At 37.1% G+C, this 13,984-nt stretch overlaps 1 protein-coding gene across 9 annotated transcripts in view; it reads right to left on the bottom strand.

Annotated features, from left to right (window-relative positions):
- Nucleotides 1-13,984, bottom strand: part of GULP1 (GULP PTB domain containing engulfment adaptor 1) — a 322,371-nt gene that overhangs the window by 117,973 nt on the left and 190,414 nt on the right. For all 9 annotated transcript variants that reach the window (XM_045032402.1, XM_045032397.1, XM_045032396.1 and 6 more), the window contains one exon: nt 11,064-11,140. In XM_045032402.1, the coding sequence (XP_044888337.1) occupies nt 11,064-11,140 (77 nt within the window). The remainder of the gene's footprint in view (nt 1-11,063; nt 11,141-13,984) is intronic.

The raw sequence follows: 13,984 nt of genomic DNA, 5'->3' as shown, positions 1-13,984 counted from the left end.
AAGAAGGAATGGGTAAAACTGATGTACCTGGCCAGGGTCTTGTTAAAGTGGGAGACATCTTGATTCTTTGAAGGACTCATACTATTCACCATAGAACTCTAAGGGCATGTATACATTACCCCTCAGTTTGGATAATCAATATGTCAATAGCAGTGAGCACCAAAGAGCTGTGCTTTAACTCACCCATGTGGACACTGCAGGCGCAAACTAAAAGGTTCCTAGTTCGCATTACCATAGTTCTCTTCAAATAGGACTATATTTATGTGAGGTAGGTACCTTTTAGTTTGTGCCCGCAATGTTCACACAGGGGAATGACTGCACAGAACTTGGGTGTAATACTCCTAATTACACCCCCACAGTCCAAACTTTGGGGTAGTGTAGACATGCCCTTAGTTAGCAAGTAGCAGCTTGTGAACACCCCATAGGGACACTGTAAACTTCACACTAGCATTGGAATCCCATTAGCATGGGGCTGCTTGTGGCTGCAGGTTGGCAGCACTATTTGCATCATTAAGCAAGACCATGCTTAGGCAAACTTCACAGAAATGGCAAAGATGTACTGAAAAGTCACAAGAAATATCTCCTAATCCTTATTTTCCCCTTGCGTGCTAAGTTCTGATTTGCTTTCTGGCACTGTCTTGCAGCATCTTTTTAAAATTTTGCTATGATTTCATCTCAGTTCAAGGCAACAGGAAAATAAGACCATTTTAGACAAATAAAATCCAGGAAATGGCAGAGACATTGCATCAAAAAGCGCCACACTGAACATTATGAGAAAACAAAACAGGGATACTCAATTTAATACATGAATTCTTTCAAGAGTAAAATGCAGTCTGTTCTGCTCCCTCATCCCTTCCTTTTAAAATTAATTTAAACAGGGCATCATAGTTTAGTACTTAATTATTCATTTTCAAATAATAAACAAAACAGAACTGTATAATGTAATCAACAAAACAAACAGCTGATATTATTATTAATTATTATTATTATATCACTTATATAGCACCAACTGTGTGCTAATACTTTACAGACATATAAAACAGCAAGGCCCCAGCACAGAAGTACTTGAAGTCTAAATAAAGCTAGCAAACATACACATATACTGAAATAATTTTTTTAAAAATGATGTAGTGTACTAGGCTTGAGTTTACTGAGCAGCTAAAGGCAATTTGAACTAATAAATTCATAGCTTTCAGTACCGCTGGTAGTATGAATGACTTAAGACTTAAGAGCAACATGCAGGCACAATATTGCCGTGTATGGAATAACAGCCTTCTGTTTAAATGAAAAAGGAATTTGGTTACACACATTAGAGAGGAATTTGCATAAAGGGCTAAGATACAAGCCCATACATTTCTGAGCATTATGAACTTCAGCCAAAACCTATTAAAACGTGAAAGTAAACTTCTACACTGAATATTTTGGGAGTGCACATAGACTGGAAAGAGGGAAACACTGGCTGTGAAGTGGATCCCACAGATATTCTTCTGCTACAGGGCAGCAAAGAGGGAGAGGACACCTGAATGGTATGTACTTGGGATTGGCAATGCTCCTAGCCAACAGATTAAGCCTCCTTGAGGATGCTGCATAAACACTTGCAATAGCAAGGCCCTTCTCCTAGAGTTTTATTGACCGCTAGACTGGATTAATGTCCTGCTATTACACAGATGCTCTGCGGCTGGGCAGGATTGGCTCCTTATGCCCTCTTCTCCTATACTGCACCTGCGCTGTAAGGAGAGGACTGACTCAATGAGAGTTGCATGGATAACATTCTGAAAATGTAAGGGACAGTAGGAGTGTTCAAGTGTATTTTTGCTTAGCTCATGACCACACTTATCCCTTTCCAGAATGAACAAAGATTCTTTCATGACCTGCATTGCCTTATGCGTGGTCAAAGAATCACAGTATATGGAAACAGGAAGAACCAATTAGAAGTGTTTCAGGGGCATACTGACTGTGGGCAGCTTTACCATCAAAATCACGTACGCATTAACTGTGGGACAAATCCTGCAATCCTTACCAAGGCAAAACACCCTTTAAAGTCAACAGGATTTGGGCCAATAAAATGTATTAAAACACAGTGTCTTTACTAGCACAGGAAGTTAGAAGATGGCCTTGAGAGCCTTTCATGTGAAATCTGTGTGAGGGGGCACTGTTAAAGGTGTCGGTGGTTACTACTTCCAGTGCGGTGACCCTCTCTCCAAAGTGCATGGCACTACCATCTGTGCCAGCTACACTGAGGGAAGAGAGGGATAGTTAGATTATTGTTTTTCAATTAATGACCAAAACAGTTTTTCACTATTACTTCGGTTGGGGATCAACACTTCCCTCGCACTGATGCCAGTATCTTAGTGCCCTAGCTGTTTATGCCACAGTTCACTCCACTTAACTCTGCTCTCCCAGCACATCTCATAAGGTTAGTCTTCTGAGGGTCAATACCTCTGTATGAATGACAAGGAACAGGTATCAGGGTAGTCACTTCCACACTGTATACATTCTGTTTTGAATTTGGTTATCTATCTTCATATCAGTAAAGAAAAACTTCACAATAGGACACACAAAAATGAACACCCTATTGGTTCATCTAGTCATGTATCTTGCCTCCATTAGTAATTTATTGCAGAGAAAGGTGAGCTCTTGCGACTTGCCCGTCAGTTAATTACTCAATGCTGTACATTACATACGTTTTTCTTCACCCCTACAGGACAGGAATTTATATCCTGAAGCATGAGATTTGATTACCCTTGTCATAGCTTTCACTTGCATACAATAATTACAATGTTGTTAGTGGTCATACATTTATCCATTTTGCTATCACCCAACCACAGTGTGACAGTAGGAGCAGAGAATTACTAGATGCTGACTACGACCTAAGTGTTTAATAAAAGCAATTTTTTAAAGTTACTAGGTTACTATGATTAAGCACACAATCCAAATTATGAGCCAAATTCTGCCCAGAGATATGCATAGACAAATCCCAGTGAAATATACGTGATACAAAAACTAAGTGTTGTGTTATTGGTGTTTTTTTCTCCGCCCCCAGTATCTCTCCTCCCCCAATGATTCTTGGAGACAAGCATTCATTCTTTGTCAAGACACTGAAGTCTTATCTTCCTAGAACAGAATGAGATTTGCAGAATGTAGAGCCTTTCAGTGTCCTTCCATCATGAGATTCAGGGCCTTATGAATGGCTTTCAATGGCTGCTTATTAAAATAACAAAATGTTATTAAGGCAATCTTGAGTTTGCATAGTTACAAAATTATGAAAAGTCAGGAAATGCAAATGCTAGATTTGAACAGTGACATTATCTCAACCTTATTTCACATACTGTGTTTTATGCCATACATTTTAGGACATAGATCATAATAAAGTGATCTACATATTTAAGCAGAAAAAAAAGAACAGAAATAATACATATGTAACACTGATCATGAATCTTCAGCTTTTGAATTTCTTCACTTTTTGTGATACTAACTATGCAGGTTTAATGATGTATTAACTTTTTTTTTAACAAAAGGATTAGAATTGTTAAGCTAGTCAGTTTGTGCATCTTATAAGTTCTGCTGCTCCCTAATGACTATGTTGTGGCTTAGCCAGAAGCCCTGAAACGGGTAGTGTGTGACTGTATTGCTCCAGGAGCAAGCCAGAGATGGTAGCGTGACTCAGGATGTGGTCTCAAGTTCCTCCCCCTCCAGAAGGAGAAGTAATTTTTGCCAGCCCAATGCATGATGCAAACTACTACTGTTTCCATTACAATTTAACTGTGCTGGTTGGCACATTAGGTGAACAGGGTCAGAGAGGAAGCAGATGGAATCCAGGCTCTATCCATTCTTCACCCTTGATTACCTGCTCCCCACCCACCTTTGCAAGAGGGGGAGTTAGAGGTCCTGTAGTGGATGCTCTCACCACAGGACTGAAACTTGTGGTATAGTCAGCCTGCAAAGAGAAGTAAGTGTGTTTTATACCTCCTTGCTCCCTTGCATAGGTGTGGAACACAGACCAACAATTCATTTTGTGGATAATTTTGAAATTCAATGTTTTATTCCAATTTGCTATGCATTCCCCTCCCCCCAAAATAAAAAAGTTTGACCAGCTCTAAGTATATTTTACCACCATTTCCTAAATCACAAATTATTAGAGGGAATTTGTGTGAGTGTTCCAAGGGGAAAAAAATCACTTCTGGAGAGAGACCAAGCATGGAACAAGTCAGCCTGCCACTGGGTCACTGGCCCCCTTAAAGGGGAGATGGGGCCAGCCTGAGCTAACCCATAATTAATTAGCCTGAGGTGTAAGACCAAGGGCAGGCTGCAGAGACACTCAGGAAGAGTGGAAGAAGCTTTTTCTTTGTTGAGACTTGGTTGGACTCTTGTTACTCCCAGAAGGCATAACATTTTTTTGTGACTTGGCTGAAGGGTCAAGCCATATCTTAAGCATTCTCCCATTACGGAGCCCTGAAGAAGAGGGAAACTGAGGCAGGGGCTCCAGAGACAGCCAGGCCACGACGGAGCCCTGGGGATGCTGCCATTCTGTTACAAAGCCAAAAGTTCACATATGACAAAAAGGGGTTACAGTATTAGAACCTTAACTAAAGTGGTGGCTCCATTCAGTTGACTACTGTGACCTCTACAATGGGTGCCAGGAATCTTGCTGCCTGCATTATGTACAGGATATTCAGGCTGGGAAAGGTACAGACTTTTGTCTGTAAAAATTGCAATCACAACAGCATACCTACATTCTTACGCTCAAACTGACCCTGAAGTTTCGAAAGAGAAATCTTTAGGTAAAAAGTTGACCTCTTACTTTTCTCCCTTTTGGTACTCTACCACGTTGCTACATTTTTCTGAATTGCTGGATATTACTACAGTGAAGCGACATTTTTTCACTAGTGAAATTTGAAGGGAAAAGTATCCACCAAACTTTATTCTGGTATAAAGAATAACATTTATCTGATGTTATTAAATCATCTTTAGTCTTATAGAACTGTTGGAAATATTCAAAAGTAAATGAACTCAAAGTCATCCAATGACTACCACAATGGTGCAAAATTTGAAAATGGAGGATCCAAAAGGGGAAAAAATGGTAGAGATGACTATTAAAAAAGATCCAAATAAAAAACAAGACTGTATGTGTGAGACAGTATATGTATTTACATATAGCCATATAACATTTTTTACTCCTAGCACGGCATTTGTGTTTGACAGAAATATGGTGTAAGTTTAATCATATTCATGCTAAATTTCCAGCAGTTTCATAAGACTAAGAGAGTGAGCAAAATATGAAATAACCCTTATCACTCTTATCAGAATATGGCATTGTGAGTACATCTCCAAAATTTAATTCAACATACAAGAAATGATTTTTCATGATAGCCAGCAATTTAGAAGATTGAGAAATATTCTTTAGTACAGGAGTTCTCAAACTGGGAGTCGGGACCCCCCCGCTTTGCCTTCAGCATTTATAATGGTGTTAAATATATAAAAAGTGTTTTTAATTTATAAGGGGGGGTTGCACTCAAAGGCTTGCTATGTGAAAGGGGTCACCAGTAAAAAAGTTTGAGAACCACTGCTTTTGTATGAAGCAAGAGAAAGTTAACCAACAATTGTCAAAACATGCCATTCCACGAAAAAAGTCACTGCAGACCTTTAACTGCCTGATATTCAAATACATATCTGCCTATATGAAAGTTTTACACACATACTAAACCTCTTATGTGCTAACACAAATGTTTAAGTGCCTGTCTACGTACATGAACAATTACCCATTTTGTCCACATAACTGCAGGATTTGGGCACATGTGCAACTGTCGAAGCCACATTTCTCTGGACAGTTTTGAAAATTTGGCCCACAACGTCCAACTTTCTCTACAAATGGGCAATAATGAACACCAATTCTAAATGGATAATTTATTGGTTATAGAGCTCAAATTCTTCGGCTTGAAAGCCTTCATGTAAAATATCTGATCTTATGTACTTTAAGCTGTTTAAATTGTCCTAAGGCCCTGAATCTCACAATGGAAAGTAACAAAAAAGGCTCAACATGCTTCAAAAAAACCTATTATGTTCTAGAAAGCTACAGCTTCAGTGCCCGGAGAGCAAATAATGAACCTATGTCTCTAAGGAGCTTCCTAAGCTTAGCAGAGGGGAAAATTGGTTATTTTATTCAGGTGAAAATCAGAGCTCTTTCTTTTGAGCTGCCTAAAATACTTTGATAAGTAGGAACCTATAATATGATTATTATAAGAATGTGCTAAGGATATTTTGGACAAATTAGCAAACAGGGAAATACCAAATTCTAAATCCTAAAGGGCCACACTATCTTCTTACCCACAGAAACATGAAGGAGAGGAGAATATATTGCAAAATATTGTATGAGTTAGAACTTTCCCAGCTGCTGCCTAATGCTTCCCACATGCTGAAAAATATGGGACCAAAGAGTAGCGGTACAACTGCATGAAGTTCCAAAATGAAATCAGACCAGAACTCTACAAACCCAAGAACATCCCTACCGAGAAACTTTCCCTTTGCATTTCTCGCTCACGGTTACTCTCAGAAACCATGTTGATATACTGGCTCTTCCCTATATGTCTGTACACTGCCCAGTTCTGCTTCCGTTGCCCCAAATCCATGGATGCCTTCTGCTTGGTATTCATTCCAGGGGACTTGCTTAGATCCTGGGGTAGTATGAGAGCATATTGCAGAGATCTCACTTTTTTGCCCCATCTTCCACTTATTTTCACCCCTCTGCAGAGGACAATGGAAAAGATAATTTGGTCCCTACACATTAAAGACTCTTGAATTCTCTCTCATATTTTACATATTGGAAAGGAAACCTAACAGCCTACTGAGAACAATATAATATTTACAAAAGGCCCTTAGAAAATAAAATGTGTTAGGTTACTGACCCAAAAGGGCCTCTGTCATTGAAATTTTGGTTTCACCTGTCACTATATTTCAAACACCAGAAGGGCTATGACTGAAACCATCTGATAATCTTCCATGCAAAAATTCTAATATTTGAAGCTAGTTAAAGTATTAAGAAGAAGAAGAAAATGACCAATTTCTATATCAAAAGGCCAACAAAACTGGAGTAGCAAAGGGCTATTTGGCATGCAATTCTGTACCTTTCACATGCTGAACGTTTCACTCTTGTAAGTATGGTTGTCTAGTGGAAAAAAGCCAGGCATTCACATTATGTAAAACTATTTCCCCATGCCACAAGTACTCCTGTTCTTTTTATGTGCCATAGGTATTTCCTCCACTTTTATGGCTTCACTTTTTCCTTCATGTCCAAAGGAAGAATAGGAAACACTAAACTTATGTTGTCTGTGAAATGTAGCATGAGATTATAATAATTCTGAAAATCATTTTATAGACAGTCCATTCAAGTGAAATTGTATTCTGTAACTTTTCCTTGAGGCATGCTTGTGATATTTCAAACTTTGTCATTACATTTTGTCTATTTCCATAAATGACTGTCATAAAGAACCATGATCATTTGGCTTAGCTGTCAGTACAGATAAAGTTTCTCATACTTTCTCATTTGTAATTACTTCAATGTATTAAATTTAATGTTGTAGGTGTCTTCCATGTTTCATGAATCAATCGCCTGGCAGCAATCATAACTGTTAAAAATGTTGTTTTTCCACATGATGTTAGAGAATTCAGATTTTCCTACAGAACAATAGTCTTGACATAGACCTGTGTACCCATATCTAAACTAAGGCTGACACCTGTGCATTTATTTTTGGATGAAATCAGGGCATTAGGGTATAACAAACTATGGGCCAAATTCAGTGCAGATCCACACCCTGAAGCAGTCAGTGAGATTTCACAGTTTGTAACTCAATGCTGAATTTGGCCCGGAGTGAAAAAACATGGCCTTCAATTGCCTACATTTCCACCATGATTACCCTGTGCTTAAAAATGTCCTGTTCCATATGACAAAAATAATACATTTTCCCTGTGTTTCTAATGCAGCATAAATCAACAAACAGTAGCTCCATTTTATTAACTTTCCTGTTTGTGCATCAGTATGATCACTTTCTACAGTAATATCTATAAATCTCAGGCTACAGAGCGAGCAAGAAAAACAGACACCCTTTAAGATATGGCCTCAAATACTGATGATTGTTCATTTAAAAGTTTGCTTATATATTTTACACCCACCCACCCACCCACCCACACACTGTGTGTGTGTGTGTGTGTGTGTGTGTGTGTGTGTGTGTGTGTGTGTGTTTAGACCCTGGTTATCCCTTCAGTTATATACGTGTGACTTGGATACCAATATTAATAATAAGGATCAACTATATGTAGTCACAACATTTATGATTTCCCTTACAATATGTAATCTCTTTCTTTACTATAACACATATTAAATTCCCAGAAGAGCTTACAGCTAAGACTGAAGACAATAAAGACAAGACATACAGAAACAGCTAAGATTAGGGAGAGTTTGATCTCTACCCATCTCTACTAATATAACTATCTACTGCTGCACTTGAGGAGAGGAAGTTTTGCAAAATAGTCACCTTGCTTGGTTGGGTATCACTATACAAAGCTAAATTAAAGGTGATACATCGTAAGGATGGGATCAGGCGCAGAAAAATGGGTCAGAGGAATACACAGAGAAACACATGTGTGTTATATGTTTGACCTAAAGAAAATGTTCACACCTTTTGACAGTGAAGAAGCAGGAATTTGTACAGTGCTGTTTTGAAAACATGTTTTAGAAAAACAACTTTCCAACATCATTGACAATGACATCTCAGTTTTCCCCTTAGTTTTTAATAAGATCCATGAAAACTCTATTAATATAAATTGGTATATAATTTGCATCTGCTGATTTTAAAAGTAGACAGTTTTTATTCTGATATTCATTTTGTTATCATGGTTCTTAAATTATTTAAAGTTTCTGCAACTCAAACACAAAGTACACTGTCTCCATGAAATATAAAAATGGATAGGCAAACCAACTCTTGTTAAAGTCAGTGGAAAAGTTCCCACTGAGTTCTATGCTACTTTGATCAAAAGTATCAAAAGAATAAGTATCAAAATTTAATAATCATGATACTGGTGATGTTACATTTATCTTGCACTTTAACATAACAAATCAAGAAAAGTATTAGTGAAGCCTGTGTTCCTATAATCTGTTTTCACCAGATACCCAGATTATTTTCAATTACAATTTTTGTCTGCAGAGATTCCAATTCTTTATGATGGCATGTGTGAATAAGTGCTTCCTGAACTTATGAATGCTTTCAGTTGTCATCGTTGGCTGAAAGATGAGTGGGTTGATATTACCTATTCAATTTGAGATTTCAATTAATCAATTAAACCCTCACCTAATTTGATTACTCTTACAGGCAGTCCTTGGACTTTGAACACAATTGGTTCCTGAAAATTGCATCATAAGTTGAAGGTTGTAACTTGGAACTGCAATCCACTCCATTGCAGTACCAAGCGTTGAAAAGTTGAAACCAATGGCCAGAAGTCGAATCAGGGTGTCAATTCAGAAATATCATAAGTGCCGTTTGTCTTACGTCAAACGTCGTAAAGTCGAGGACTGCCTGTATTTAACTAAACATATAAGGGCCATGTAAGACATACAATATGTTGTGGATGGGGGAGTTTGGGGGACGCAGAAGGGATGGGGACTATGTTCTGTGCTGTATCCCTGAGCTTCAGAGGATTGGGAGCCACAATGATTAAGTAAGGAAGTATCTGACCATAAAATAATCCAATAGCCAGGTGAACTACCATGAAAACCACCACAAAACATAAGAGGTTTGGAAGAACAGGGTACTTCTCATGGAGGGAAGGACCAAGTTGCAAATAGTATCAACAGCCAATAGAGCAGAATAGGGGAAATATCTACAGGAAAAAACTCTTCCCATGGCTATGGGGAAAAATGTGGAAACTAATATAAAATGTGTGAAAATGGTTTATAAAAACAAATATGCTAAAGAAAATTAGGCAACACCAATAAACACAATGCATCTCCAGGAACAAAAGAATAAATCTATGACTGCATAAAGATGGGTCTGTGGCCTTAGTGTCAATAAACTAAGTAGATATATTCTCCACAAGGGTCACAGAGATATTGTTACTGCATTTTGTTAGCTTCTATTATAAGACACCTTAAGCTTCTAACTTTAATATAGATAGATGTGGCAAATATAAGGCTTTTTTGTGGTGTAAATGGATGGATTCACATTGACTTTAATGGAGTTTAACTCATTTACACCAGCAGAGACTTTGGTTGATGGTCTTTATCACTTAATGGTCTTTAGAAGAAAGATCTATTTGAATTCTGTGAACATAAGCCCAGAAAATGAAGCTCTTATTGTTAATGTTTTCCTCATTATTAATACACAAATATCATTTTCTGTTAAATGTTTTCAGTCACATCAGACAAATTTGTTTGTATTTGCTTAAAAAGAAAATCTATCTGTAAACTCTGTCTAAAAATTAAATACATTAAAACAACCGAATGAAAAAAAAATGAAAGAATGAACTGAAAGATCTATAACTGGAAATTTAGCTGTTGAAAACTATTTGGCAGTAGATACATACACTTTTAGAAAGTCTGTTTTTCAACATAAACCCAAGATTAATTTTAGCCTTCAAAGCCCAGGCTTTAGAATGAACAATGAGTTGCTGTAACACAGGGAGGTTTCGTTCTATTAAAATTTGACTTTCCAAAACAGCTTCACCAGGAATAAAAGCCCAATCACTAGAAACAGCAGCACAAAGACCTCCATGCCTCCCTTTAGCTGTTCTAACACCCTCTTGAATTCCCTCTGATCAGAAATCAATAAAGGAAATAGCAGGAGATTCAGTACAGGCTCTCACAGCCTTATACTACAGACAGAAGACTCTTTATAGGTACGCATCTGGAGTGACTTGCTCCAGTTAATTTCCAGAAGGTCATTCCTTTCTAAACTAATTGGTCTGATACAACTAATCAGAAAGGAATTGTTCTGTAATGCTAATATTTTCAACCTTTACAAGTATTTATGAAGAATTGCTTTGGTCTCCCATATAATGAAAGCCAAACTATTTACCTTTCTTTCTGCTGAAAGCACGGTTCATGTTGAGAATCAGCCAGTCAAATATGTTTTCTGTTTTGTGGCACTTCAACCTGAGAAGTAATGCACAAAAGGAAATAATAAGGAGACAAATCTATAATAAAATGTCAGGTTAACAGATTATTTAATTATGTGACATTCAAAATGTTTTTAAACTGAATAGGCCAACTTACATGTACATATATCTACAAGCATATGCCTGCCTTTATTATATATGGACGTTAGTGTTTGTACAAACTGATGGTTATTTGTAAATGTAAATACCTATCAAACTGCACAGGTTGTGTTCACAGCTATAAGAAAGCAAATGCGTGCCAGACAGATTTCCTATGTATACATATAGAGTGTAACTAAAGTATCCTCTTCTACTAGACTCAAAAGGGAGACTTAAGTAGGGAAACGGTGTCCTTTCTGAAATAGCTAATTTAAAGAAAGAAAATGGGGAATAGTCTGCTAATGAAGAAAAAAAAAGCAGGTGATTCAGGAAGGTATTTCTTTGAACGTCCCAGAGAAACTGAATAAGATTATTGGAAAGCTCCCCTCACTGCAAGTGGAAATGGATTAAATATATACTAAACAACAAACATTAAGTCTACAAAAATGAATGCTGAATATCTAGTGTGAAATTGAACAAGATCATTCAGTAAGACATAGCCTGTATTTATATTGCCCTGTTTTGTGCCTTAAGACTGTCAACTCTTTTCAAGTTGTGCTCCCCAGAAAGATTTTCCTTCAAACCAGTGTCATCTGCTGATGACGGTATTCCCAACATATCAGACCTGTATCCTTTACCTACACCTACCTCCCAGACTGGAACAGATAGGTAAAGGATACAGGTCTGATATGGTGGGAACACTGGATGGATGGATGGATGGATAGATCACATCCTCTGACACAAAATTCTTATCCTGATTTCAGACTCTAACCCTGATAATATCCTTAGAATTGTATTTTCTCTTTGTTAGCATTTTACAGACATGGAATCCTACACTTCATTTGGAAATACCCCATTACTTCCCAGTGTAGGCAGGGCAATCTTCCTTTGGAGCCCCTTGCTTAAAACACTTTTTGTTTGGTTTCTTACTCGCCCAGCCTCCCTTCCTCTGTCCATGTTGCCCCAGCCAACATGCTCGATCCATGGTGTTTGAAAATGGCCTCCCTCTATCCTGCCTGAGGGAGAACCAAATAAACCCAAAGTTGGATTTTCAAAGTGCTCATTGTTGCCATAACTCTGCTCCCAATGAAATCAATGGGAATTTTACTATTGACTTTGATGGGAGCAATGTTAGGCCAACGTTGAAGACTTCAAATAGTATTGTCAAGATGGCCAAGACAAATTAGTGTAAGCTTTTAAATGCAAATACCTGAAATACATTTTGCAAATTTTGTCCTGCTTTGCAAATAACTATATATAGTTCTTAGTACAATAATTACATCCTTATTTTCATGTAAAGATTTTCTTCTAGATTAAGGTATACAGGTAATTATACTTAAATCCTTTGTATTTTATTTTAAAATCACCACATATTTTATAGTTTTCATGTCTGAGTAACACTATGGAAATTATGGTATAATTATCACCTATTTACTCTATGATGAATTAGCCTGGGTTGCAAATAACTTACTATGATCATTAAAATGTATTTACAGGTATTGTTTTATGGATTTTTTTTTTACTAAAACTTGTCAAACAGCAGAGGAGTAGAAGAGAAGATTAGGTAAGGGGTGGGGATGGGGGAGGTGGAGTTCTCTATTTTCAAATCAGATCTTCTACAAAGGCAAGTCCACCTGTGTGATTGTCAGAACAGGATCGTGGCCACATCAGTGAGGTTACTTGTGTAATAAATTCTCACCAATGTAAGGGTTTCAGAAAATGGAGCCTGATCCTGGAATAAGCTGTGTTGAGCTCCCTGCATGGGCAGAGAAATCACACAGTGAAATTCTGACCACACTGACGTCAATGGGAAAACTCAAATTGAACTCAACAGGGACAAGATTTCATCAATGGTGCTAACAAATCTAAAAAAAGCAGTATAGTACATTTTTGTTAAAGATTATTTTTCTTAACCAGATTTTATAGTAGATGCCTTCTTGACTAAAGGACAATTAACACTCTCTCTATAAAATTACTAAAATTATTGAAAATTAAGCAAAAACCTAAGTATAGTATTTTTAGGAACCGTACCTGCCATGCAAATGTCCTGCCCATAAAATAGCATATTTTTTACTCTTCAAGCAGCTCCAATGGATCTTTTAACTAAAAGGATCTAATTTTGACATACTTTTCATACTACAACCTATGCCCCTTTATCATTATACTCGTCAAATCTACATGGCAATGAAACACAACTGTAATCAATCGAATAATCATAAAACAAAGTTGTTATTATACTGAAAATACTGTCATTTCTGTCCTTGCATTGACAATTTCAATGTAAATTGAAAGCCATTAACCCAAATATAAAATACTATACATCATAATTTTCACCACATTTCTGTATACTAGGAGGACACTGACACAATAGTTGAGACACTATTCTACTTATCTCCCTATGTTAGAGACATATCAGCCATTTAAGCACTGATATTAAATAACAGCAACTCCTAAAAGAACTTTACCAAAACAGTACAAACTATGGAAACTTATTCCACTTATCAAGGGAAAAAAACAGGTAATGCCCTATTTAACTTAAATAATAATACAATTACTTACCATAAATCCAAATTGTTTCATTCATCTTCAGTACTTTTGTACTTCTTGTATAACTGAAGAGTCATTACTGAATTATTTAACTTAATTTTTCTGTTTTACGTTTATAATGCCCATGTACTGAAACAGAAGTACAAATGTCAACTCATAATATTTTTCACGGGGTTTAGGATTAGTACCCTCTAAA

Source organism: Mauremys mutica, chromosome 10 (assembly GCF_020497125.1).
Source record: "Mauremys mutica isolate MM-2020 ecotype Southern chromosome 10, ASM2049712v1, whole genome shotgun sequence".
NCBI lineage: Eukaryota > Metazoa > Chordata > Testudines > Geoemydidae > Mauremys > Mauremys mutica.
This window is presented reverse-complemented; position numbering and strand designations above follow the sequence as displayed.